At 40.3% G+C, this 27,730-nt stretch overlaps 3 protein-coding genes across 7 annotated transcripts in view; all 3 read left to right on the top strand.

Annotated features, from left to right (window-relative positions):
* kif1ab (kinesin family member 1Ab) overlaps window positions 1-4,896 on the top strand; it is a 32,730-nt gene extending 27,834 nt beyond the window's left edge. For all 5 annotated transcript variants that reach the window (XM_086077749.1, XM_086077723.1, XM_086077714.1 and 2 more), the window contains one exon: window positions 166-4,896. In XM_086077749.1, the coding sequence (XP_085933875.1) occupies window positions 166-223 (58 nt within the window). In that variant the 3' untranslated portion in view covers window positions 224-4,896. The remainder of the gene's footprint in view (window positions 1-165) is intronic.
* A 6,374-nt stretch (window positions 4,897-11,270) lies between these two features.
* On the top strand, window positions 11,271-15,234 carry espnlb (espin like b). The gene is made up of 5 exons (XM_086084026.1): window positions 11,271-11,421; window positions 11,960-12,081; window positions 12,351-12,362; window positions 12,961-13,170; window positions 13,698-15,234. The coding sequence occupies exons 1-5, from the start codon at window positions 11,271-11,273 to the stop codon at window positions 15,096-15,098; spliced, it is 1,896 nt and encodes a 631-aa protein (XP_085940152.1). The 3' UTR covers window positions 15,099-15,234.
* A 460-nt stretch (window positions 15,235-15,694) lies between these two features.
* rab6bb (RAB6B, member RAS oncogene family b) lies at window positions 15,695-26,027 on the top strand. Its single transcript, XM_086081226.1, has 8 exons — window positions 15,695-15,976; window positions 18,016-18,074; window positions 18,469-18,522; window positions 19,854-19,959; window positions 20,885-20,996; window positions 21,075-21,168; window positions 23,147-23,213; window positions 25,011-26,027. Exons 1-8 carry the CDS (start codon window positions 15,907-15,909, stop codon window positions 25,073-25,075), a joined length of 627 nt encoding a protein of 208 aa, XP_085937352.1. The 5' UTR covers window positions 15,695-15,906; the 3' UTR covers window positions 25,076-26,027.
* Window positions 26,028-27,730: the final 1,703 nt, after the last annotated feature.

Below are 27,730 nucleotides of genomic sequence, written 5' to 3'. Positions count from 1 at the left end.
TTGGATGCTGCATTTTTTTTTTCTGTTATGGTGGAGTACATGAGACTAACACAAATACACAACCGTCTTTCCTGCTCACATGGTCGCCAGCCACAATTCAGGAGCCACAATTCTGGCTAATTATAGGACATCAAATACTTATTTAACTTGATCTTCTTCCCGCAGGTCCAAATTGTCCAGGAGAAAGTCAATCCAGTCTGCGCCGGTGGCCCAGAGGATGTGAGACTCTTCACAGGCGTCTTTGAAAATGACAAGCAACACAAGCAACACAATACAATCTAAAATCTAAACATAAAAACCACCAACTCTCTTATCATATGAAATAACCTTTGAAAGATATATAACATGCCGTCACTGTTACAAAGCTGCATGTTGACAACGCCGTGTACAGTATACTCATATTCATGTAGTCAGCCTTTCCTTGTTGGTAGCAAACTGGCTAATACACCACGTGTGTTCTTTTTGTACACAGCGCCACCCGGTGGCGGGGAGGTTCCTCTGCACGATGCTAGCACTAGTTTGCGTATTCTATTGTATTGTATACGTTTCGCTTCGGAGGTTTCACGCTACATGTAATACTAGTTCAAGTATCATGGCTATGGAAAGCCGTCTGAGCATTTATTTGATATCGTTGACGTGTGTACTAGTGCACTCTTTGTCATGTAGCGTGTGTCTCAGTCGTTTTGCTACTAGTGCCACTTTTTGCCTCCTGGTAGTGTCAAGCATATTGAATAAATGAAACATTGCGAGCATTTACAGTATTCAGTATCCTTGATATCCAGGTTAAGGTCCATGTAGCTACTAGTAGCATCTTTGTCTACACTAGTAGGAAAATATTGGCAAACTAGTAAGACAACTACAGTGCATGTTCCTAGTAAGTCGTGGGCTATTTGATGCTACTTAATAGTATACAGGAGGCTACTAGTGGAAAGCACACTTAAACATTTTTTTCCCCACTACTAGTGACACTTTTAGCCGATTTGTCTGCAATTAAACCTTGCTATCAAACTACTGTGCTAAACTAGTAACACTTCTCGGCCTAACTAGTATGCATGTAAACTTCGGAGTCCTACTAGTAGCACGAATGCCAACTAGGAGTTTTTCCTCACTAGTAACATGTAGTTGTCCTACTAATATGTTAAGAGTTGTCTTACTAGTGTGAGGAAATACCATGCAGTGGCGGAATTTTGTGTAACTAGTAAGACACATTCGATTTACTAGCGCACATTAAGTCATTTGAGCTTTTTTTTTTAATGTCCAACTTATGGTAATACTAGTCGGCCAAAAATAACACTAATAGTGGAAGAAGTGTTACTAGTAAGCCATACTAGTGAGCTGGATTGTATACTAGTATTTTTGACATCATACTAGTTAACATTTAGAGCTTCACTAGTAGCGTGTAGATGTCAACAGTGCACAGTTTTGCTCACTAGTTTTGCTCACTAGTAACATGTAGTTGGCCTACTAGTATGCCGAAGTTATACTTCTGTGCAAAAATATAGTGGAAAAAAATGTTACTAGTAGTTGAACACAATCGTGATACGACTGCGCTGTATTGTCTTACTAGTGACGCCAGACAGTGTACTAGTACTAGTACATTGACCTTAAGATGGATATCGAATAAATGCTCAAAGTGGCTTTGTATATAAGGTTAGTTTATGTGTAAATTAGGACCAAAGGGTCAATCGTTCAACCATCATTTTCTATTTGCCCCACAAAAATCACTTAAGATAACAAAACACCCTGGCCTTTAAGAGAGAGAGAGAAAAAAGATAATCCCTTATGTGTATTTATCACAAAGTCATGTTATTTATTGTCACAATATGTTTTTGGTTACTTGTGATGTAACTACCGACCAATTTTGTTGCACGGCACTTTATCGTCCTTGTCGAGTTGTTGCATTGCCAAAGCTTTTTGTTTGTTTGTGTGTGTATAGTTTGCACTTGCGTTGCCAAACTTTATTGCTTCAGGATGACAAATACAGTTTCGCTTGAGCAGGATACACACAAACCGATAATCAGGCTGATTATCGGATTAAGGGGATTATCCTGAGTTGTGGGGTGTGTGAGTAGGCACAAAGACGGATTCCACACCTTCCAGTTGAAGTTAGCAATGTTTTGATTATCGGATAACATTAAGAGCGATTGCAATTGGTGTGTGGGTGGCAATCGTAGGTGTGTGGTCAACACCAAATTCAACCACTTCCTGGTTGTGACATGAAAAGGAACGATATTAGCCAATCACGCCGGATACACACCTACCGATAAAATTCTGATGATCGGATGTCTCAAAAATATTGTCCTGAATGATTATCGTTGGTTTTGGGGATTGTTGTTCAGAGTGATTTTTTTTCTCCCCTTGGAAAATGTTTTTGACCAACAATCGTAAATGTTGAACCAGAGCAAAAGTTGCAATAGTGATTGTCGTAAGTTTAGGGATAAATACGGTGTTGCTGCATTGGCCCTCTTGAGCGCACCACACATGAGATCACACGTGGCAATTTTTGTCACCTTTTCAAAACCAAAAATGATCGGAATCAATCGACCTAAATCGATAATCGGCACTTGTGTGCTTCCACTTAGAGTGTGTGATGGTGACCAACCCAAATCGTGGAGGGTGAATAAAATCAATTGTAGATCATCTTTCAGATCAGATCATCTTGTGACTCTGATTGCAAGGGAGGAAAATGATCCAATTGGTCCCGATTATCAGTATGTGTGTGACCTGCTTTTTAAACCGGCACGTCGACGCCTTCTTAAAATAATCACCGAAGTCATTTTTTTCAGATTTTTCAGGAAACACACAAATTGAACCATTTGCATCATGGGGAGATGATTTAGGCAAAAATAATAATTTTAGCAAAACAATAAATTATTTTAAGAGGGTGACGATATTGAGAATATACCGGTACACAATTTTTGAAGCATTCGTGCATCATAAGTCGTATTTAGAGACAAATAAGGGTCATGCGCTGCTTTGTATATCTTTGACTAATTATCGCCACTACTCGTAGTAAAATGCAAAAAAATGGAACGCCAGATAATGGGATAATGGGAATTTAATAGAATTGCATTGAAAAACACGGTCCAGATGGTCGGTTGTTTCTAAATGTTATGAAAATAAGACCTCATAACCTTCCATCTTTGAATTGATGGTAAGCTGGAGCATTTCAGTGACAAAATACAGAAAAGATTTTTGTCAAAAATTGAACACGAGATCCGTAGCATTGAGTGTTTTGTGTTGTGAAGAAGGACGGTCCCCACAGCAGCTAGCGACTCCCACCGTCTTTTTCCACTTCCTCTTCTTCAGCTCGTCCGTAGGCTAATACTGAATATTTTTCATTTTTGATATATGACATATGTGTCCTCATATTGTCGTACGTTGTGCTAGCCGTGTGACGTTTATGGTGTACCTCGGTATCATTTGTAAGAAAAATGCCAACTCATTTGCATTGTAGCCGCTCTAGTGCTTGATAATTAGCTTATTATGGGGTGGTTTCGAGTTGTTTTTAATGCGTCGATGCCAGTTTTTGCCAACCTTTATTGAGTCAAGGCAATCTGCACAAAACAAAAAGGCCACAAAAGTATATTGTCGCTTTTGGGCGCGTCACCAAAAAAATTTGCCACTGGCATAAATAAACGAGCCAAGATGCATTATAAGTAAGTAATAATTTCTAGTGCAATGAAGTGAAATCGGACTCTTTCCCTGGGCACATTGTTGGGAATCCCTGACTGGTCTATGCTGCACTGAGATGATCCTAAAAAAAACCAGAATGACATTTTAATCAGGCAATTAAACCAAAATGTTCACTAAAGACGTGGTTTGCCAGCCTTTTGGTCTTTTGCTTTGCACGCTACAGGCCAGCCAACCTGTTTAGTCATGCAGCCTGTAAATACTGCGTAGTATTTACATTTGATTTCATACGAATGTCATTTCTGCATGTTTTGGGTCATCTCAGGGGGCAAAATATTTATTGTTACCAAATGCAAAATTGACAGAAAAATGTATTTATGACCTTCTGTAAATTGAAAATGCAATGTACTATTTCATTCAATAGAATCATGCACATGTACATTTGGTTGGATTCACACTGCAGGTTCAAGTGCCCGATTCTGATTTCCAATCTATTTTTAGATCTCAAGTCATACGTATCCCATATGACAACACAAGTGAACAACAATACAAATATTAAAAGTTAAGCTAGGCAATATGTTGGATTGACGAATATAAACGTCAATGGCACTGAATGAGTTCAAAACATGTCACCTTTTTTTTTCTTCATTTTTGTGGGTGGGACTTGGAATGGATTCATATCATGATTAAAAATAAAAACAGTCTCCTAAGAAATCCGAAGTGTGTCACTTGAACCTGCAATGTAAATCAACGTTTGCATTAAAGGGATATTGATCTTTTATTGCATTACTTCAACAAAGCACCCCGAATTGACATCATTTGGGGACACTGTATACACGTCTGTGCAATTTGAGCTTTGCTTTATGTCGGGCTGCTTCTTAGACTTGGATCCAAGCATGTGGGTCCACATTTACTCCTCCACTGCCCTTCCTTTCTCCTCCTGCCTCTAAAAGTTATGCTGTAAAGTTGAGTCACTCCCCAATCTTTGTAACGAACCCCTCCCTCCTGGCTCTGTCTTGTATATAAATGATGGTATGCGGTCTCTTTGAGCTCTTTTCCGTTCACTGTACGCCACCACCAATGAGAATATAAATATTCATAACCAGTCTTGCAGGGTGAACGTGGATCGTTTTGTTTTTTTTGCACTTGTGTCCACGTCTTAATCGCACTTTTATCTTCTCTGTTATTCTCGTAACTTGTCAAGAGCTTAAAAAAAAAAAAAAAATCGGAATAAATGAGTGTTCAAATGTATGCTCGCATTGCTCACGTCGTATTGTCGTTATCAGCATACATTTATTAAAGATGAGGTATTGCAGTTAATGGCCATCATTGAATGTTTACATGCAGCTATGTGGGTGTGCCTAATCAAGTGTCCGTTGGGTACAGCACAGCGTGTCAAGGTGGTGGCAGGTGTGCTAAAAAAAAAAAGTGGTTGTTTAATTAAACAAAAGCAAAAAACATACAAAAAAACATACAAACCAAAACTGGGAATGAACTCACGGGTATCAAACTAAAACAGGCAAGACACACAAGAGCTGGAAACCGGGTTTGACACAGACAGTGACTCGACAAGGACTGAAAGAAAGCAGGGAACTAAGGCCCCGTCCAGGCGGAAGCAAAGTTCGTTCCTCAAACAAATCTCGCACGCACAGAAGCGTTTCAAGACTTGCGTGTGTCCAAAAGAAGACGCTGAGGACGTTTAACGGCTGTCATGTATATGCCAAGTCTGGAGTGGCGCTGTAGCGCAGCCACAAGGAGTTAACAGAAAGCGAAGAAGAAGAATCAGCGAAGAAGACAGACACTTTTTTTTCTAACTTTATTGCAATCTAACAAACATGGCTTTGCATGTATCAAAACAACGTGAAAAAGACGAAGAAAGGAGAAGTGACAATGGCGGCTGATTCAAGTACAACGCCGCTTGTTGAACGTGGGAATAAAGAAGCTAAATATTTTACTGCAAAAGCATAAGCAAGCTAAGGAGGCTGCGCAAAACGACTATGACACGGCTATCCGCCATTGTTGTTGACAGACTGACGGTCACGCGAGAATTGGCGCATATGTCATCGAGCTGCGACCGTTACGTCATCACTGGAGGAGTATCTTGCATAAGGTGTCCAGACGGACGCGTACGGGGCGCGTTTTGAAATCGTTCCACTTTCAAAAGTGATCGGTTTCAAGCTCTGAAACTTGTGAGGGTACATTGAAACTGGCTTTCGCGTGGACGGGGCCTTATAAAAGAAGTCATTAATTGTGTTATCCAACTATTTACTTATGTCTGCAATAAATCATTTTTCAACAAGTATTTTTCCTGATCAAATGAAAATAGCAAAAGTGATACCGGTGTATAAAAATGGCGAAAAGCATATTGTGTCAAATGACACACCTGTTTCCTTGTTACCCCAGTTTTCTAAAATACTTGAAAAAAAAATGTTGTAGAAAGAATTCATGCCTTTTTTTTTCTACAAATATGACCACCAGTATGGATTTAGAAACAAGCGATCAACAGAATTGGCAGTGATGGAATTTGTGGAAAATATAGCTACAGCAATGCATAAAAAACAACATGCTGTGGGTATATTTATTGATTTATGTAAAGCATTTGATACCATTGATCACCCATTACTTTTGCAGAAATGTGAACAATATGGCATGAGAGGTGATGCGTTGAAATGGTTAAATAAGTTTTTAAATAACAGGTTTCAATATGTAAAAATAAATAATGAAGAATCACAATTGAGTGACCTGTGGTATACCACAAGCTTCAGTATTGGGACCAAAGTTATTTAATAATTGAATTGAATTTGAATAATATTTGCACAGTTTTAAATATATTAAAATTTGTAATGTTTGCTGATGACACAAATATATTTTGCACAGGGGAGAACATGGAACAATTCATAAAAACTGTCGAAAGGGAATTGATAGTGTTAAAAAAAAAAAGTTTGATTATAATACGATATCATTAAATGAAAAATGACCAAATTCATGGTGTTTAATGGTATGCAACTCAGTGGTAAAATAAAACTAAATGTAATAATTGATAATAAACTGTGTTGGAAATCACAGATAGAATATACAAAATGGAAATTGGCAAAATCAGAGGCTGTTCTTTATAAAGTCAAGGATTTTCTAAATAAAAAAAGGCCTCCGCGAATTGTATTTTTCACTTATTTTACTTCACATGTCATATTGTGCTGAAATTTGGGGCAATGCGTATCAAACAAATATAGACCCAATTGTTAAATTACAGAACAAAAACAATTAGAATAATAAATAAGGTTGGTTACAGGGAAACAACTAATCAGTTATTTATAGGATCGGGTATCTTGAAATGTATGCATATTGTGTCCTTAAAAACAATGGAAACACTTTTTGGTGTAGTAAATAATAGCTTACCTATTTATATAAAAAAAAATGTTTAAACTAACAAAAGGAATCTAGAATTTAAGGGGTTTAATTATGTTTGAAAAACGTAAAGTATGTAAAATACAGATGTGGCTTGATGATGAGCTGAAGCTATGTACTTCCTTATCGGGGTTTAAACAAAACTAAAATATAAAATCATTCATGCCTATAGCGCCACAGAAAAAATGTAAAACATTGTTTTGAATTATGTTTGCGTCTTAATGTTTGAGAATGTTTCATTAAGTTATATAAGGGTAGGAGTTAAAAAGTGTTGACTTCTTTCTACTCCATTTTTTTTCCGAACATGTGCCCATCAAAGTGCTCATTAAGATGCATATGCCCGCCGGGGTCCCGGTGGGGTGGGTGGGGGCTTGGTGGGCCGGTGCGCCTCCTGCCCCCGCCCGGTTGGGGAGGGCCCCGCTGGTCGCTCCTCTTAACTCACTACACTAGGTTTGCACAATACACTTTTATAGACATATAGGGCACATAACACACTTTGGGGGGTGGGGTAGGGTGGAAACACCGTCTTCACCCTACAACTCCCCTCCAATTTTAATACACCACACAACTTGGGGGGTGGGGGGCTTGTGGGGGTGCCATCGGTTGGGGGCAGCAGTATAGAGCAGTGCTGCGGTCCCCTGTCGGTCGGTCGGGGGGGCGGTGGTGGGGGGGTGCTGGGGGTGGGGGGGTGTCTGGGGGATTGGGGACCTGGGGGGGGCGGGGGGGGGTGCTTGGGGTGGGGGGGTGTCTGGGGGATTGGGGACCTGGGGGCGGCTGGGGCTGGGTTGGGGTGGGTGGCGGGGGGTGGATGGGGGGCGGGGGGTCGTGGGGGGTGCGGGGGTTGGGGGCCGGTGGGGTGCCTGGCGGGCCTGCAGTGCCCCGTCCTGCTGCGTTGGGTCGGGGGCGCGGGCCGTGTTGGGGTGGGGGGCGCTCCTGCTCCTGGGTTTGCTCTCCGGCCGGTGGCCCTGGCGGGGCCCGGGGGTCGTCCTTTGGCGCTGCCGCGGCCTGGGGGGCCCTGAGGTGTTGCGCTTGCTCTGTTCCGGGGGGGTCGACGGCTCCCCTCTTTGGTGGAGATTTTCATGCATGCCAGATCCACCACACCAGCATCTATCGAAACTCAGACACAATCTGTTTCCTCCTCAGGTCATTGAATCGGTGGAGGCTGGTGTCTGCGGATCTCACGCGGCTTCGTCTGTCCTTCCTTCCTTTTCTCGGTCTCTCCTTCGGTCTCTTGAGGCCTCCCTGATTTTATGTTTTTTGGATTTGTTGGGGTCTGGATGTTTCTTGGGTTGGGGAGGAGTTCTGGTGGGTGGTGTCTGGTCGGTGCTGGATTTCACCTTCCTTGGTTTTCTTTGGTCCCCTCGGGTCTCTTGACGGCGGTGTTCGGTTTAGGTGAACGGTATGAGATTTTTTCTAATAGGTTTTTTGGTGAGCTAACAAATACACGCACGCACGCACGCACGCACGCACGCACATACACATACTCACCCACACACACACACACACACAAAATAAATAAATAAATAAAAAAATAAAAAATAAATAAAGAGCAATGATGATGACATTTCCGAATGAACAATACTGAGCTCTTTATTAAAAAAAAAAGAGAAAAGAAGAAGAAAAAAATAAAAATAAAAAAAAGATGCAATTTCTGAAAGTACAGTCTATGGTAGGTATTCCGAAGTGTTACTTGAAGCACTGTTGTATTCAATGGAATTCTTTGTATTCCACTGCATTCATTGAAAAGTTGTACAACCAAACCACATGTAAATAGGTTTATTCTTATCAATTTTATTATTTGTGCTATACAAAATAATTCATTTTATGATAAAATGGAAAAAAATCATAGAAAATTGCCATTCGTTTTTTGCCCTTGTATTTGACTAAAAAGACACACACAAAAAAAAATATACTTAACAGCAAAGTATCTGTCTTTTTTTTTATGAAGTCGACCACAAAAATATGTTAACAAAATGTTTTCCCCAAAGCTTTGCAGGAACCATGTTACGCCATCCACACAGGCGTGTCATTGCGGCCAGTGGAGTCATGACTGTTTCTCAGTCTTGACCTCTATTGGTGGAAAGTTGATACTGCAGTCAAACAATGAAATACAGTTGCTGTAAGTCAGTAGTTAATATTTGTCAACTGTGGGTGTGTGAAGCCCTTTGAGATTCTTTTTTGATTCAAGGCTTCATAAATACATTTGACTTGACTGGTCACCACCGCGATGATGGCACAGTTTTTACTGGCCTAAATCCAACCCGATTCTTTGATTGTTTGATAGAGGAATCGATAGGACAATCAATTAAAAAAAAACAACAACAACAAACAAAAAAAAAATTCACTTGTTATGGGCCTGCTAAGCGGAGCAAGCAGGCACATATTATTTTTACTAGTATCCTCTTCAACATGAAAAAGTAAGCTTAGGGGAGATCCAGAACCACTTTCAAGCACCTGCATACATCCACTGGTCTATACCTCCATGTGCAGGTCACCCTATCCGTCCGTCCTTTTTAATTATGGACAGGCGCCCGGGCCCCCCTCCCCCCCACCACCCCCACCCCACCCCACCCCAACTAAGCTTTAGGTTCAGGAGATTCATCTTCAATGGTTTCCGGCTTATGAAGAGACAAACAAACACAACACCAGCTTCTGGATTTCCTGCAGGAGTCGTCACATGTTTTTCTTCAACTTTTCTCCATCCACGACTTTTATGGTGAGTATAATTCAGATTATTCTGTATTCTTATTTGTGATTCATGTTGTTAATGTAACTCTTCTGCAGGATTGTAAAATGGATATGAATCATGAATCATTAAAACCAGATTTTAAAAAAAACTCATGAAGAGTGTACTTTATTTGATCATTCAGTAGAGTGTTGCCCCCCCCCCCCCCAAAAACAAACAAACAAAAAACAAACAACAATATCAACATGTTTTAATGATACTTATAATATTGTCAATACATTTGGGGAAACACCTGGATCGATTTGCAATGTTCCCTCCATTATGTTAAGGTATGCAACTGACATTTTTGGGGTGTTAAAAAAAATAAAAAAATAAACATTTTGCATACAAATTCTGAAAAGTCAATTTGTCATTACCATCTTCCATAAGTATTCAAATGCAGCTTGCAATATTTCCGACTTTAAAAGAAAAACACTATTTTGGGGAATAAAATGAGAAAAGAATGGTTGCCCGAAGCCAGCTGTAATAGGCTCCAGCAACCCCCGCAACCCTTGTGAGGACAAGCGGTACAGAAAATGGATGGATGGATGGTTGCTTATGATTATGTTAGGTGACAAAAAAAATGCCATTAAGGGACTAATTCTATATTTCGTGCACCATTTAACAGTGTTTAGTGATGTTAGGTGATCTGCGGTAAGACTCCAGGACACCTGAAGCAGAATATCGCATCTCCACTGACTCTCAACAAGCTTTCTCCTTCACGCAGAGCAGCTTCACATTTCACCGCATTGTTCTTTGCATTAAGCGCGTGTATGTGTGTGCGCGCGCGCGCATGGAGGGGCTTGATTACCTCTTGTGTATTCACAGATGCGCCATGTGAGGTCCAAGTCCTGCTCACTTTATCTGCTTCCTCTTTCAGATTTGTCAAGCTGCTGCTGCTGCTGTTGTTTGAGAACTTGCAGAATCAACATGGAGACCAGCAAGGTGCTCGCTCGTCAATTCTCATTATTCATGTTTTGGATGTAAAGGAAATGAAGTGAGAAATAAAAGTATTGGGACACATCTTGCAAATGACCATTTAAGGAGCAATTAGCATTAGAATAAAGCTAAGTTTTGTGTGTTGAAAACACTGGGAAAAAGAGCTTGTTGCATTATGGCCCTGGCTGATGTCTTACACGCTGCTGCCACCTGCTGGCAGTTTTTTGTAATAGCTACCATTGATTTAAGCGACCTCTTCGTGTCAGAAGCTGTATCAAAGCCTCCTGTATGCTCTAGTATAAAAAAAAACATTAAAAAAAAGGTATAAATGCATTGTTGGGAGTGCCAGACCAAGTATTAACATTTTTTATTCATAAGTTTTTGAAAAGAAAAAGAAAAAAAAAGACCAAAAACGTATTTATACGTTTTTGGGTTTGAATGAGTTAAATGACGCACTATGCATTTCTGTCACAATTTAAAACAGTTCCCAGGTGTCTCAAGAAAATACGAGTCATTCTTTGATCAAAAATTGGCCTGGTGGGCATAAATTATTACGTGAGTCTGTCGAATGTGCTGCCAACAGCCGGTGAAGGAGGTGCTCCCCCTGCCTCGACTCCCGGAAATCACCTCGTCTTCGTCCTCATCTCCCGGGACTCTGGCTAATGTTGGCAAAAGACAAACAGCAGGATCCATGCAGTACATCCACACGGCCTCCTCGGGTAATCCACGTTGTTTGGAATGGTCCATTGTGATATACTGCCGCTGTTTTTAACCGGACAACAGGCAGGGTACACCCTGGAATGGTCACCAGTCAAGCACAACAGGTTTTGGGCTTGCGATTGGCTGACAACCAGTCAGGGTGTGCCTGGGTTAGGCTTCAGCTTCTGCACCAGTCGAGGGAAGACAAACACTTTACAAAATGGATGTTGTCAGTTCATTTATTTATTTGGCAGGCCAGACTGGTAAAACATTTATCATCATTCACACATACTTTAGCAAGGAATTTTCATTTCCATCTTAATTTATTTATACAGAACTGTTCTGTCATTAATCCTACTAAGCCACAAGAGTGATATGATAAATGCTATGAAATGTCATGGCATTCTTAGCACATATCAATTCATTTATTTATTTGGCATTTCAGCATTTGTCATCATCAAGACTGAGTAGAATATCTGATGGGGTTGCAGCTTAATCGCTTCTAAAGAAATGAGAAATCAAGAGACGGCTATATGACGTGTTGTGATTTGTCTCTAGTGATGACATCATTCAACCAGCTGAAGCCTCCCGAGCCAGATCTCACACTGATGTCTCACGTGAAGTCCGTCAAGTCCCTGAGGCAGGCTGGCATCACAGCGGCCATTTTTACTGGACAAGTGGTGAGCTACCACTTGCTAAATGAACAATCCTATAAGTGTCTCTTCAGGTAGCTAACACAGGGGTCTCGTTTGGGTATTGGTGCACTTAAAGGCTTTGGTTCAAGTTCCCCCAGAACTTCAGTGCCGATCCCAAGACGAGATAATTGGCTGGTTTGTGTGTCAGGAGGCAACTGGTGTAAAAAGAAACATAGTGCGAGTTAGCAACATGGCTCAGACCTTCATTCAGTCTTCCAGTTTTTATTTCTTGTTCAGATCTTTTGGGAGGACAGGTCACCATTGAGGTTCTTCCGCAATACTTGGACTTGTGGGCCATTATCTCCGTCTGATTCTAGTTTCCAAACTTGTTGGGTTGGCCTCCTCCAAGTTGTCTTTAGTCTTTCTCGGGTTCCTTTACTTGTGGATTCCATTTCAGCTAGATATCTTTTTTATTTTGTTGGTTTTCTAAGTGAGTCCCGCATTCATTCACTTGATCTGAGTTTCTCTCCAGCAATCACTCCCAGTATTTAATATATTTGTCATAGGTTTTCAAACTGAAGCCTTTGTTGCTCCCAAGCCAAGTACTTTCCCCGACTGAGACCCAAACCCAGGCCCCGAAGATACCAGCAGATCACCAGAGATCTGTTCCTGTGATCACTTAGACGAGGGGTAGGCAGACTCGGTCCTCGAAGGCCGGAGTCCTGCAGGTTTTGGAGGTTTCCTTCTTCCAACACAAGCTGATTCCAATCAACAGGGTCGTTATCAGGCTTATGCAGAGCTTGCTGATGAGCTGATAATATATCAGCTGTGTTGGAGAAGGGAAACATCCAAAACCTGCAGGACTCCGGCCCTTGCGGACCGAGTTTTCCCACCCCTGACATAGACCAGCACAACTGACTACAGATGTGTAACAAAGACATTGTCTCCCTGCAGAAACTTGACAGCGAGGAAGATCTGCCGGAGGAACCCGTTATCGATGTGATCCTAGCCGACATCGAGGCTCTGGTGCCCACTCACGATGAGGCCGGTCGCCCCATCGCCGAGTGGAAACGTCAGGTGATGGTGAGACAGATGCAAACCCGACTTCAGGATGAGGATGACCAGAGGAGACAGGTACAGTCCGTTTATAGTTGGAGTCCAACTTTTGTCTCGAAACTAGGTAACTTTATGGTACTTGTTTAATCGGCGTTAAGGGCTCCCAGAGGCCAAAATCTTTGAGAACCACTGCTTAGGAACAGTTGCTTATGCCAACTGTGAGACATAGTCTCTCGCACCATCTAGGTCTTCCCTGAAACCTCAACTTGGTCGCAGAAAACCTCAAACCAGTCCAAAAAAATTGGAGATCCCAAGAAGTAGACTTCTTCATAGGTTAGTTAAGGTAGTTCGCTGTCTTCTGAGGAATCCGAGAGACACATATACTCATGGTTTTGGTAGAAATCCAAAGGGTTCAACGTCTGGAACTTTTCCTTGCCTCCGTTGCCAAATTCTTTCTCGTGTAGGGTTCAGTTGGTTTTCTTTAACGTATCATAAGTGTGGTTCTTGACCTACACGATGTGTGTTAAATATATCGTCTGTTGTAATGGAAGACGAAAACTTGCCTTTGTCTTCTCAGTATGATTCCAGCGTTATCTTTCACGTAGGATCTGACTACTGACTGCCCACCTGTGGACGGCTGGAAGTTCTCCCAGACCCACAATGCCGTTCTTGGGCCCTTTGGTGAGCTTCTAACAGAAGAAGACCTTCTGTATCTTCAACAACAGATCGACAACGTGTCCCTCCAGAAGCGTCACCAGGCCTACGAGCTGGAGCTGACCAGGTTGATGGAAGAACTGAAGTATATGTTACCAGAGCAGATCCTGAACATCTCCCTGAACAAAGAGGCTCTGCACCAGATGGACGAGCAGGGAAGCCGAGCCTTGCCGGTCTGGTGCGGCCGCATCTCGGAGATAGTCAGGAGCATGTCGCTGTTGGTGGCCAACCGGACTCTGACCACCGAGGATGGAGCTGTGGAGACCAAAGTGGAGAGTGTAATGAAGGGAGGGGAAGGGTCAAGGGATGGTTTGGAACCAAGTAGACGTCAGACAGTGTCAGTTTTTGGTCATCGTTTAGACAGCAACAGGGAACGGGTGGAGAAGGAGATCCGTCAGTCCGGGGTGTCCGTCAGAACCCTCAGAGCCAACTTTGAAGGGCAGATTGGTGGGATTTATCCCTTTGCAGGGGTGGTTCCAGGTAGCCAGGCCTTGAAAAGCGATTTAGTGTCTGAATTGTCAGGTTTGAACGAGCCAAATGGTCGTGTAAAATTGAGCAGTGATCCTATAAAGCATTCACCTGTGATAGAGACCACGAGTCTAAGGAAAGAGCGCATTGTGGTGTTGTTCCTGAGCCACTGGAAAAAGTCGGCTTACGCTATTTCCATCCGGGCAATGAAATCAGAGCAAGGCCAGCAAAAAAGCACGTCCTTGTTTCAATTCTGCCAAAGGCGAGGCGCGGTGGACAAGATGTTAACTTCTTGGAGGAAAAAACTTCCCCAAACATCCCATTTGACATTGTCCCAAAGTCAACATCCCGTGTACTCTCCGGAGCAATTCCTACCCGAGGTGGATGGCAAAGCCGTGAGCCACGATAGCTTGACGTTGGATCTCTTCATGCTGGGATACTTTAATATTTTAGAGCAGGATTTGTCGCCGGTTGAGAGGAAGATGAGGCATTTGCTCTGCTTCGAAGTCTTTGACCACGTGGGGAGTTTCCCCTGGGAGACGGTGCGGGAGTTCCACAAGGTTGTTCTTCAGGAAATCCGAGCCGGAAGGCGACGTTGGAATGACGGCTTAGAGGACATCAAACTGCGCTTCTTCGGCCAGTCGGAACCAAAGTCGGATACCGGGCAAGTGCCTTCAGTTGTAGTACAGAGTGCTTTACCGGAAGAGGGCAGCTGTGGCACTGATTTGTCCTGTTTCAACAACGAAGACATTTGTCAATATATTGATCGCAGCTTTGCTTTCTGGAAGGAGAAGGAGGCAGAGATCTTTGATTTTGAACATTAGCTCACTCTAAAAGCTGATGTGTTTTCAGTTAGTGTGGCGAGCGCTCTTGTGGTTAGCCTGTCCGCCTCACAGTCAGGTATCGTAGGGTTGAATGTCCACATTCACACCAATGGACAATTTAGAATAGTCATTGAAGCTAGCATATGAATAAATAAAGAAAAAGATGAACGTTTACTATGCAATTTTGTGTAAACAGTGTGTTCCTTGCTTTTCTACTTCGTTCCATTCCATTTTTCACATCATCTTTGTCTTCTACCATCCCTCCTTCCATCCTCTTTCCTTCGTTGCGTCCTTCCTCCCTTTCATACATCCTCACTGCTTTGTTCCTTTCATACATCCTTACTTCCTGCCATCCTTCTAGCATAACTCCACCATCCTTGTCTCCCACCTGCCATCCTTCCTTCCTCCCTCCTTTTTTTTAACCTTCCTTGCCTTCCTCATTTTGTCCTTGTCTTCCTAAAAGGTACATTTAAAAAGTGTAAATCTACTTCTGTCCCCCAATGCACGTACAGTATCTCTCTCGTCCACTTTCCGCTCCGATGCAATAAGGTGAGGATGGAAATAGGTGAGGTCGCGCATGCGCACAAGCGGCGCGGAGCTGACAGGAGGGCGCCGGGGCTGCATTCCCATCATTCGGAGCGGAGAGTGGAGCATCGTCATCTTCATCATCATCCTCCTCCTCCTCCTCCTACCCCCGCTACCGCCACGCTGTTGCGAGCCAGCCTCGACTCGGGACGACGTCGAGAATTTTTCTTCCGCTGCAATAATCCGCCCTTAAAAATAATAACACTAATAAATAAACACCATCATGTCAGCCGGAGGAGATTTGGGGAACCCCCTGCGGAAATTTAAACTCGTCTTTTTGGGAGAGCAGAGCGGTGAGTCACACCATCACCTAAGCTTCTCTTGCACCCCCACCCTTCACGACAAACATGTTTATTATGATATGAATATTGATTTTTTTTTTAAGCTGACTTCGATTGTTTAATTGCATAAGATGACGTGACGACTCTATTTTTCTTCACGGCCATTGTGGAGAAATGGTGATTAAATAGGAGAAGCACGACCGAATCCTACCAAAACAGGATCAATAACTATTTTCTTTTTAATGAAATAACACAAATTGCTGCCGTTGAGCCTCCGTTGCGTGGGGCGGTGTTTATGTGTTTAGACGTACGTACTGCAGTGGCCCACAAACACAAACCACCCCTTTGTTTTTTCTTTCTTTATTATCTATCTTTTCGCGATTCTTTTATTTGTTTTATACATCATTTACCGTATATATATATATATATATATATATATATCGAACTCCTCTATTATGTCATAGAATGGCGTTGTTTGTGTACGAGTCCCATGCATGTGTCAGTTCGGGACACACCCAAGGCTGCCGATGTCTGCTTCTTTCTGCAGCCTCCGGCTGGTCCTCTCTCGTAAAACAAGCGCCCACCCAAAGATGTGACATACACAACATTTCAGCGTGTATTTATATGTTAGAGTTGCACGATGAATTGTTTTGTGCGTCCATCCATCCATTTTCTGAACTGCTTATCCTCACTACAGGGTCGGAGCGTGCTGGAGCCTGTCCCAGCAATGTTTGTGTAATGCAGACAAATGGCAGGTCATCCAGAAAATAGTTGTTTAAAAAAACGCACACACCAGCGCACGCAGTTAACGTGTTCGTGTGTGTGTGTGCGTGTGGCCTTGTGCTGCAACATTGCTGTCCGTGGTGCTGAATAAAGGCCCGGCCCAAAACCCTGCTCGCGTGTGTGTGTTTGTGCAAAAGATAATAACAAATTGGACAAGCCAGACCTGCCCAGAAGGCAGCATCCAGCTTTAAAAACATAAAATATATCACACCTTTGTATTATAGTAATTATCATTAATCAATTATATCAATAATCCATGTTAATGGGTTGACTATAAATGTAAGGAGTATTGGGGAAGTTACGTTGCAATGCTCGCAATAGAACTGACTTTTGGCTTAATTGCATGAAAAAAAAAGTCATAATGTTAAAATAAGGAAGTTGTGCAAGATAGGATAGGATAAAGAAGTCAAAATCAATAATACATTTGTGAGAATAAACCAGAGTAATGAAAAAGTGGTCATATTGAGACCAGGCCGTAATTCCACAAGGATACATTTATAGAATATGGTTTTAATATTGCAAGAATAAAGTGCTCCTTTTATGAGAATGACGTACTATTGTCAGAACAAATCCATAATAATACGAAAGAAAAGTACTCATATTACAAGAATAACACTTTTTTATTACAAGTAATAAAGTATCTGCAAATTAAAAAATAAAATTCTTTCACTATATGTTCTATGCACACCAACTAGTTTAAACACTCCATTCTGATTAATACTGCGTTTGTGGAATATGAATTGAGCATCAAAATCCATCTGATGGGGCGGCCATTTTGCCACTTGCTGTCGACTAAAAATGACATCACAGTGCCTAAGGGCTCAGGTAACGACCATCGCGACTCTTCTGGGTTTTGTCATGTGACGTTCGCAAAGATGAGCAATGATTGGTCCTTACCCGAGCCCTGTGCAACTGTGATGTCATTTTCAGTCGACAGCAAGTGGCAAAATGGCCGCCCTCTGAGATGGATAAAAACGGGTGGATTAAAAAAAAAAGAAGAAGTTTTTCCACAAACACGATACTAATCAGAATGCCGTGTTTTGAGCAGTGGGACCACATATGGTTAAGAAAATGTTTGACATGACTTAACATTTAAACTACAGGTGGAGTTTGCAGCTTCATATGTTTTTGCTGTTTGTTACACAAAATGTAAAATATCTTTGTTTGGACTTTTGATTTTAAACGTTGTCTTTTACACTCCTTAATAAGGAACCGTCATCGTGCCACGTGTACTGTTTATTGTTTAATATCCTTGTGTTATGTTTCAGTGGGAAAAACGTCTCTCATCACCAGATTCATGTATGACAGTTTTGACAACACATACCAGGTGAGACACCAAACTGCAGTATAAATATATCAGATGTGTTCTATCCTTGCTTGCAGTCATATTCAACAGGCTGGTTTCATCCGGTACGAGCGCACTACTAATGTTGTAATAATACTGCCTTTAATCCCGATTACAATCTTGTTTTTGTAGAGAAAATACTGATTACGTTACTAATCTTGGCGCAATTGCGTTGCTATCAAACGCAGATAGTGAAGTAATGTCGTCATAATAAATGAATACGGATTTATCGCGTCCTTGGCTGTGTGATTAAATCCTGAAGAAGACTATTAAAGTGAAGCAGATTAAGTCGGATTTATTGCTCTGCCTTCTATTTATCTTTAGTCATTTGGAATTAATGAAGTTGCAAATGAGCCTTTCTCCTTGTGTACCACAGGCCACCATTGGGATTGACTTTCTATCAAAGACCATGTACCTGGAGGACCGAACAGTAAGGCCCTTTAGAATGACATTGTGAGATTGGAAATGTTGAATAGGTTTAACATTTACGATAGGCAGGATCCGCCATTTCCCAAGAAAATTGTGTGTGTGTGTGGGGGGGGGGGGGGGGGGGGTCACTCTTACCAAACCCCACACCAAGAAATCATGCCCCCACTCAGGTTTAGCATTTACAATAGGCAGCATCTTTTTCTGAGAAATTTGTGTAGAAAAAAAAATCACACTTATCACATCCCACACAACAGGATAATCACTTAGGATAATTGTTTGGAGATATCCAATAATCCCGATTGACCCGATTTTTTTTTCTTCTTCAAGTAAATCATAGAGGGAAAAATAAAATCTTTTAGCTTTCCGATAATCGATCCTTGCTGACTTTGACCAGAAGGGGTGAAAAATACTCAAATTCAGCCAGATATTATCCAGTATATGTATATCCTGCTTATTTAGCTATCGTTCCGTGTCATGTCACAATCACAAAGTCCGTGGTTTATGGTAGTGGGCCCTGTCCATTTTCCCATCACATCGAGGAGGTCAAATCATTCTTAACAAACCCCGCGACGCAGCATGATCGCTCAGGATAATCAAAGATAGCTGACAATCAAGCTTCTGCTGACTACGATCGGAAGGGGCGGAAAATATTCAAATCATGGAGTCTGTGGCTTGTTCCAATTATTTCTATTTGGGATCGTAAATGTTGAACAGGCTTAAGAGCCTACGATAATCACCATTGACTTTTTTCCAAGGAGAATGTAGAAAGGAAAGCGCTGTTAACACACCCCACCACACCACTGGAGATAAACACTCAGGATAATTTTTTAGGGTTATTTGACAATCGAGCTTCCAAGTTTGTCCCGATGATCAGTATGCGTATATCCTGCTTTAGCAATTTTACAGACTACCTGACACCAGATTGCCACGGTGCATACACCTCACAGCACAGGATAATCGCTCAGAATAATCTTTTGGAGACATCTGATAATCTGGTTTTTGCTGACTTTGTTTGGAAGGGAGGAAACATCCTCACATTTTATTGGCATGTGTGTCTGCTTCGGATTGTTCATTCCTTGCTGTATAATCTGTGTCATTTGAGGTCAGTAAGAGAGAGAGAAAAAAAAGCTCCAGTTTCCCCAAGCTTTGACTAATCCATGATTGGATTTCATTTCTGCCTAACATGATTAGCCAAAGGTTATTTCGGCTGCTAATAGAATCAGTGCGCTTAAACTTCTTGACTGATTCTTTCTTTCTTTAAAAAAAAAAAAAAATGGGAAGCAGCACTATAGCTGCTAAGTAGCTCATACCGTATACTGTCCACATGTATAGGTGAGGCTGCAGCTGTGGGACACGGCCGGACAGGAGCGTTTCCGGAGCCTCATCCCAAGCTACATACGAGACTCCACAGTGGCCGTGGTGGTCTACGATATCACAAGTGAGGCGCTTATACTGTATGTTGTCCATCTGATATATGGCGAAACCCTCGCTATCCGTACTTCCCCTCCAAAAGTGTTTATAATTATCTGTATTATTAATTTAAACACAAAATATAACTCAAACTATGACCACAAAACACAAATGTGCCTCTGTTAGCTTTCGATGTTAGCTTCAACATGAGCATCTGCATTTTTTAACAATATCTCCAATGTTAACTTTTGGAGTTATTTTTTCATTATTATCTCAGATTTAAGAGCTGCCATTAGATTTCTACATTAGCTCCAATGCTTGAATATTAGTTTTACCATTACTTTCTGAATTCAGCTATCAACATGACAATGTCACCTCAAATGTTAAAGCTAAGGCGGTCCAACATTAGCTTCCAAATTGATCTTGAATATTAGATTCAACAGTCGATTTTGAATCTAGCTTCCAATGGTACATCCAATGTTAGCTTTTGAAGATACTTTCCAATGTTACCTCTTAACTTTAATACCAAAAAGGAGCAACGTTAGCTTTAACTTTATCTCCAATGTTAGTTTCCAATGGCTTGCTTTAAGATTATTGCTAATGTTAGCTTCCATTTGTAGCTTTCAACATTAGTTTAAATCAGTCGCTCAAACTTTAGTGTCAAATTGTGATTTATATCATTGTCTTGTATATGACATGTATTCTTGATAGTTGTTAGAGAAATTGTGGTTTTCCTATGATTTTAGCTTCTTCTTTTTTTTCCAACGATGATATAGGCTAATTTTCCACAATTGAGGTTCTGTCATCCTGAGTTTACTAAGTTGGATCTCAGTCAAGTATCAATTTGAATTAAAAAAAAAATTTTTGTGTGCAATAGTGGTCCAAATCCAAAAGTTGGCTTAATTGAATTGAATGAATAAAACAGCATATGCATGCGACATATTCCTTCCCAGATGTCAACTCGTTCCAGCAGACCTGCAAGTGGATCGACGATGTCAGGACTGAGAGAGGAAGTGACGTCATCATCATGCTGGTGGGCAACAAGACAGACCTGGAGGAGAAGAGGTGAGGCGGCGGCGTTATGCAATGTTGCTCATCAGCAGGCCGATGCTGATCAAAATAACGCGTATGCTCTCGAGTCAGGCAAATCACCATCGAGGAGGGAGAGCAGAGAGCCAAAGAGCTGAACGTCATGTTCATCGAGACCAGCGCCAAGACGGGCTGCAATGTCAAACAGGTGACACTTTTTCTCCCGAGCCACATCAAGTACACTACAGTCCGTGAATACGTGGAGTGTTTCACAACTGTTATTGAGCCAAGCACATTTTTTTTTACATTATAAATATGTCACGGTAAGCAGGAATGTCACAAACATATCAATCTTGTACCTGAAAGCCATACTTGAGTATCTAAACAGAAATTAACTTTGAAAGACGTTTAAAGTCACCTTGCAGAATATTACTTGTCCTAAAGTATCTAACGTATAATGCAATCAAAGGGGGAGTTTGCAGTTTTTAGCCTCACTTCACTAATCCACCCCTCCCCAACAAAATGACAGAGATACCAATAATAAGCTAGTATTATCACCAGACACAAGCCAACGTTAGCCACGGCTGCTAAGTTGCTAGCATGACTTCTTCGGAATAGTGTTATTATAACACTAAATTTATTGGTTTTAAGTTTTTTTTATGTACAAACAAGTACATATAAAGAAGAGGAGATAAATGTATCTGTTGAGAGAGGTATGTTGCTAATTCCACATAGCTTTTGAATCCTCTCAGCTGTCTGAGAGGATTTGCTCTGCTCCTTGTTGCCAGTCTTGCTCAGATGTTAGCAAACGAGGGATGTTTTAAAAAATATATATCTTCCACAGGTGGATGTTCCCAAATAGCCTGCAAAGTTCCAGAAGCTCAAGCTTCAGCGTGAAGCAGTGGCCTATATGTGTTAACTTCTTTTTCAAACTATAATTTCATTGTATTTAGTTCGCTTTCGTGGTATCTCGTCTAATTAGCTAGCATATGCTAGCCTGACCATCACGGTAACAATATGCTGAAACAAGGCCACGATGACTAAAAGAACATCATAACTTCACTGGATTAATATCAATTAATTTAACCTACCAGGTCCTCATTCGCCACTGTAATTGTTTTGGTCGTCATCTGCTGCTGGAAGTGTTGCGTTAGCACACAACACAGTTGGTAGCAGGGGGACCATCTCAAATGAGGATTGATCAAAATTTTCTGACATCAAATCATATGAAGTGACATTAAGCTTTTTTTTGCAGAAAAATTTAAAACAGTCCCAGCAGTGGGTGCTCCAATCATAAATTCGATTTGGTTAGTGTCAGTACAGATTGTGACTATTCTTCTGCTTTGTGCTCTGCGGGTCAGACATTATGTCAACGGAAAAAAAATATATATATATTATTTTGTAGTAATGAAGATGGTTAGGGCAAATGTATCAGAGGAAAAGTATGAGTTATATTTTGGAAATGTAGTGGAGTACAAGAGAAAAGGGCATAAAGAAAAGAAAATACTACTTAAAAGGAACGCCAATTGTAATGACAAGTTTGATCTATATTATTTATTTGGTTGTTAATAACATAACTATTAGATTCATTTTTCAAAAATCATTTCCAGTTTAATACATTTTGTAGAAATTTTATTTGGATGTACGCCACCATTGTTGTTTACGTCGTAACGCATTCAGTGCATAGTGACAAAAAATGGCGGCTTGCCGAGCAATGTGAAACATCTATAAAGAAAGCAAGGTAAGTCTTCATAGCGTTCCTAAAGGGACGATCAAAACTCTTGAATGTGCCTGGTGAATGACGAGAGCACGGGGCAAGGTGGCTCTCCCGATCGCAGGTTGTTTCTTTAGGAATGCTACTAGGCTTAACTTGCTTTCTTTATAGGCGTTTCACATTGCTCGGTAGAGAGACTGCCGCCATTCTACGGCACTACGCGCTGAATTCTTTGTACGTCCAAATAAAGGTTCTGCAAAATGTATTAAACTGGAAATGATTTTTGAAAAATTTATCTCATAGTTATGTTAGTAACAACCAAATAAATAATATAGAGCAAACTTGTCATTACAGTCGGGGTTCCTTTTAAGCGCATTAACAAAACATCATGTACAGCACAAAATAAACAATGCCTTGTATTCATGATTATGAATCTTATACGAATATGTTTTTTCTCTCTGCCTTCTCCAAGCTGTTCCGTCGCGTTGCCGCAGCTCTTCCCGGGATGGAGAGCCTTGACGACGCCAATCCTGAAGGCAGTATCCTTAACTAACACTGGCACTGAGTCACTCTTGATGAGTGGGCAAACATATCGGCTGCCTTCATTTTGAATCTCTGTCAAAGGTTTTGCTGGCGCATCAGGAACATTTCCTGAGACAATACCATCTAGTGGACATTTGACAAAATGCACGCAGAACATTACCCAGCACTACAATATTGTACGATAATAAATATGCAAATTCATGCATACGCTATCAGTAGACCATACCATACTAAACTGTGCCATACTATACTATACTATACTATACTATACTATACTATACTATACTATACTATACTATACTATACTATACTATACTATACTATACTATACTATAAATACCATACCGGGCCAGAAAAATATACTACACATGCTATACTATACCATACTATAGCATACCAAGATATGCTATAGTTGTCTATATTATACGACACAAAACTATACTATACCGTACCGTACCATACCGCACCATACCATACCATACCATACCGTACTATACTATACTATACTATACTATAAATAACATACCGGAAAATACATATATACTACACATGCTATACCATACTATAGCATACCATGATATGCTATAGTTGGCTAGATTATACGACACAAAACTATCCTATACGACACAAAACTATACTATACGACACAAAACTATACTATACTATACCGTACCATACCGTACTATACTATACTATAAATACCATACCAGACAAGACATATATACTACACATGCTATACCATACTATAGCATACCAAGATATGCTATAGTTGTCTATATTATACGACACAAAACTATACCGTACTGCACCGTACCGTACCATACCATACCATACCGTAATATACTATACTATACTATACTATACTATACTATACTATACTATACTATACTATACTATACTATACTATACTATAAATACCATACCGGAAAAGACATATATACTACACATGCTATACCATACTAAAGCATACCAAGATATGCTATAGTTGGCTAGATTATACGACACAAAACTATCCTATACGACACAAAACTATACTATAACATACCATACCATACCGTACTATACTATACTATACTATACTATAAATACCATACCGGACAATACATATATACTACACATACTATACCATACTAAAGCATACCAAGATATGCTATAGTTGTCTATATTATACGACACAAAACTATACTATACTATACTATACTATACTGTACCGTACCGTACCGTACCGTACCATACCATACCATACCGTACCGTACCGTACCGTACAGTACTATACTATACTATACTATAAATACCATACCGGACAAGACATATATACTACACATGCTAAACCATACTATAGCATACCATGATATGCTATAGTTGGCTATATTATACGACACAAAACTATACTTTACCGTACCAAAAAATACCGTACTTCAATAAACTTACCAACTAAAACTATGGCATGCTATATTATACCATGAATACCATACCATACTATACATAATAATATATCATATTATAGCACAATGTACCTTTCTATATATTGCATTGTTCTGTGATATATTATCATAATGCTATATTCTATACTCTACTATGTAATGCATCCTACCGTACTATACTATACCTACTGTCCTATATTTATTATTATATACCTTACTGTACCATACTATACCATACATTGTACTGCACTGCACTATCTATGCCTTCCTATACTATACTATGGTATACTGTACTATACTATACTACACTTAATTACAGCATAGTATTGTGTTGGCGTGGTATTTTTCCTTAAGCGGCCCTTTTCTCAGTGATTGACATCAAGCTGGACAAACCTGCGGAGCCGAGCGTCCCCGAGGCCGGGTGTTCATGTTAATGCCGAGCTGTGATTGGCCACAGCTTCCTTCACGCCATCGGCTTGTTGTGTTGCTTAAACTACTTCCTGGTTAGCCTACAGTTGACTCTGACTCCAATTGGATGTACTTTAGGATGTATCTGATTGGACACATCAAACGTTCTCTCTCAATCAGTTGTTCAGTTGTAAAATATTGTATACTTTGTCGATATGTAAGAGGACAAAAAAGAGAAAATGAAAAGGAACACAAAAACGTTTTTGGAGGGAGGAAAAAACTGCAAAAGGAGACCTGTTTCTTTTAGCTGTTATGTTTTGTATTTTTTATATATAAAGCACCAAAAATGATGCCTAAGCATAACAAGAGAGTTTTAGGCGAGGGGCTAGTTAGTGGGGTGTTGGTAGGCCACTCCCCCCCCCCCCCCCCCCCTAAAATGGCGGAACACGTTTGAATGTCTGCAGCACGCATGCACGCTGGTCCCATTTATTATTGTTTGGATTTCTTTTTTAGAAAGTGGCCTGACTGCTCTCGGAATGTTTTCTAGCATCTCTCTCTGTCTTTCTCTCGGCTGCATTATCACATCTCACACAACTTCCTGTAGGCTCACATAACGGTAGCTGTGAACAACGTGGCACTCTCTTATCTCTCAATGGGTTCGACTTTTATAGAAATTGTACTGTGCATTAAAAAAAGATGAATAATAATATGAATAATAATAATGTACAAAAAAAAGAACACTTCCTCTCCCGCCCTGTCCTCTCCTCTTAATTCTTAATCCTGCCCTGTCCCTCCATCCCGAGAAAAAAAACATATAACGATCCACTGTAATGCACTGCACTGTATATAATAATGTAATATGAATGTTGTGAACGTCCTCTCTGTACAAGTGGTCCTTGTTCACCAGTATGAATAATGTAATAATGTTTCATGATTAATAAATGACAGATTAAAGGGCTTCACTCTCCTAACTCGCAACACTGACATGGCGCCAAATGTGATTTCCTCAGATTATTTGCACATTTCCGTACATTTTGCACATTATTCTTATATGGACAGTCAATAAATGAAGCAGATAAGCGAAACTAATGAAGGGTTGACTGAAAAACGCAATTTATTTGATTTTATATTTTATTTTTATATTATCTGAAAGACTTTTTTATTTTTACATATTTAATTTAATATTTTATTTTTGCTTTAATGTAATTTTTTTAAATATGTTTTTGTATCGCCTTACTCAGTTCTGGGGCCTGGGGTGGAGCCTTACTTTAATTTATTCCATTTAATATTTTGTGATTTTTTTTATTTTAATTCCACAACTTTATTTTTGTACTGCTTGGGTTGAGTGAGCTGCAGCCTCGTGTGTTCCATTTTGTTTTATTTTTAATGTATCTGATGTTTTATTTCTTGGAGCCTTCTTTGCAATGTGTATTTAATTTCTTTTAATGTTTTGTTTCGTGGAGTCTTATCCACAAGGCTTATTTTACTTTACTTTGTGTTGTATTTTATTTATTCCATTTCTTGTATTTTATTTTATAGAGCATTGTACACAAGGCATATTTTATTTCAATGTTTTACATTTATTGTTTTATTCTACTATCAGATAATAAAAAAAAGAATATTAAAGCATTTTGCTGAAGGGTTCTTTGTGGTTTGCTAATCACATCAAGTTGAGCTGAGCTGGAAAGAACCTTTTCGGGATGACTAAACTGACACCATGATGCTTTCCTGCTCGGAGGTATTCCCCTGGATGGACGCCGTGTTACTTGATCCCCTCTCGAGTCTCTGGGCGGCCAGGCAGTTGCATTAGTGGGAGGATACAGTTGAAGGAATTTGGACGTCCCTCAGGGCACGCTAATGAGTCCCAAAAGATTTATTATCATTGGTTTCCAAGGTAAGTATTTGTACCTACTCCAAGTTTGAGGGTAAAGCATAGACTACAGATGAAACGGTAGCTTGAAGTTATCATGATTATCGGTGTATCAATCATTAACAAAAAAAATATATATATATAGCTGATTCACTGACTGTACAAATCGCAACACATTTGATTTTGAGATAAAAATCCGCTATGTTGTTTTTCGCTAATACATTGTAAAGAGTAACACCCAAAGTGAATTTTCTTGCAAGATCTCACAAAATGTTAAGTAACGAAAGTTGTATATTCAGTAGTGGGGGGGACAACATTATAATACATGGTGCTAAATACGGTATTTATATTAACGATGCTTGAAAATGAAAACAAAATACAAACTGAAATGTTATCAGGATTTATCGTTTTTTTTCTTTACTGGCTGTGCAAACACTGCACAATACATGATGCTAAACACGCTATTCATGCTAATTCATTCTTCAAAATGATAGTAGCAACCGTTTCATGCTAGCATTTTGAATCAGTACTGGCCACACAAACATAATACATAAAATGTTCTTAACGGTTTTATGCCTGCTCGGTGAGCAAATGCTGCACAGCATTTTATACTTAATATGTGATTAACGATAGCCTAATTTGTAACGGAAAGTGTTTATCAGTTTTACACCAAGCAGCTGTGAAAAACTACAGAACACATGATGCTAAATATGTTATTCACTCATTCACTGCCATTGAAGGCTATAGACGTAAAAAAATATATTTTGAACTATTTCTATTAGTTCAATTTTTTTCCCACTTTTGTTAAAAA

This window comes from Leptonotus elevatus, chromosome 1, assembly GCF_054856555.1.
Source record: "Leptonotus elevatus isolate MCC_2025b chromosome 1, RoL_Lele_1.0, whole genome shotgun sequence".
Classification (NCBI taxonomy): Eukaryota; Metazoa; Chordata; class Actinopteri; order Syngnathiformes; family Syngnathidae; genus Leptonotus; species Leptonotus elevatus.
This window is presented reverse-complemented; position numbering and strand designations above follow the sequence as displayed.

Bases quoted from the DNA above. Each gene is read 5' to 3' on its own strand.
- espnlb (XM_086084026.1), top strand. From the start codon at position 11,271: ATGTGCTGCCAACAGCCGGTGAAGGAGGTGCTCCCCCTGCCTCGACTC. The intron at 11,422-11,959 runs GTAATCCACGTT...ATTTGTCTCTAG, and splicing joins CATCCACACGGCCTCCTCGG to TGATGACATCATTCAACCAG. The intron at 13,171-13,697 runs GTACAGTCCGTT...TCTTTCACGTAG, and splicing joins AGGATGACCAGAGGAGACAG to GATCTGACTACTGACTGCCC.
- rab6bb (XM_086081226.1), top strand. From the start codon at position 15,907: ATGTCAGCCGGAGGAGATTTGGGGAACCCCCTGCGGAAATTTAAACTC. The intron at 15,977-18,015 runs GTGAGTCACACC...GTTATGTTTCAG, and splicing joins CTTTTTGGGAGAGCAGAGCG to TGGGAAAAACGTCTCTCATC. The intron at 18,523-19,853 runs GTAAGGCCCTTT...CCACATGTATAG, and splicing joins TGTACCTGGAGGACCGAACA to GTGAGGCTGCAGCTGTGGGA.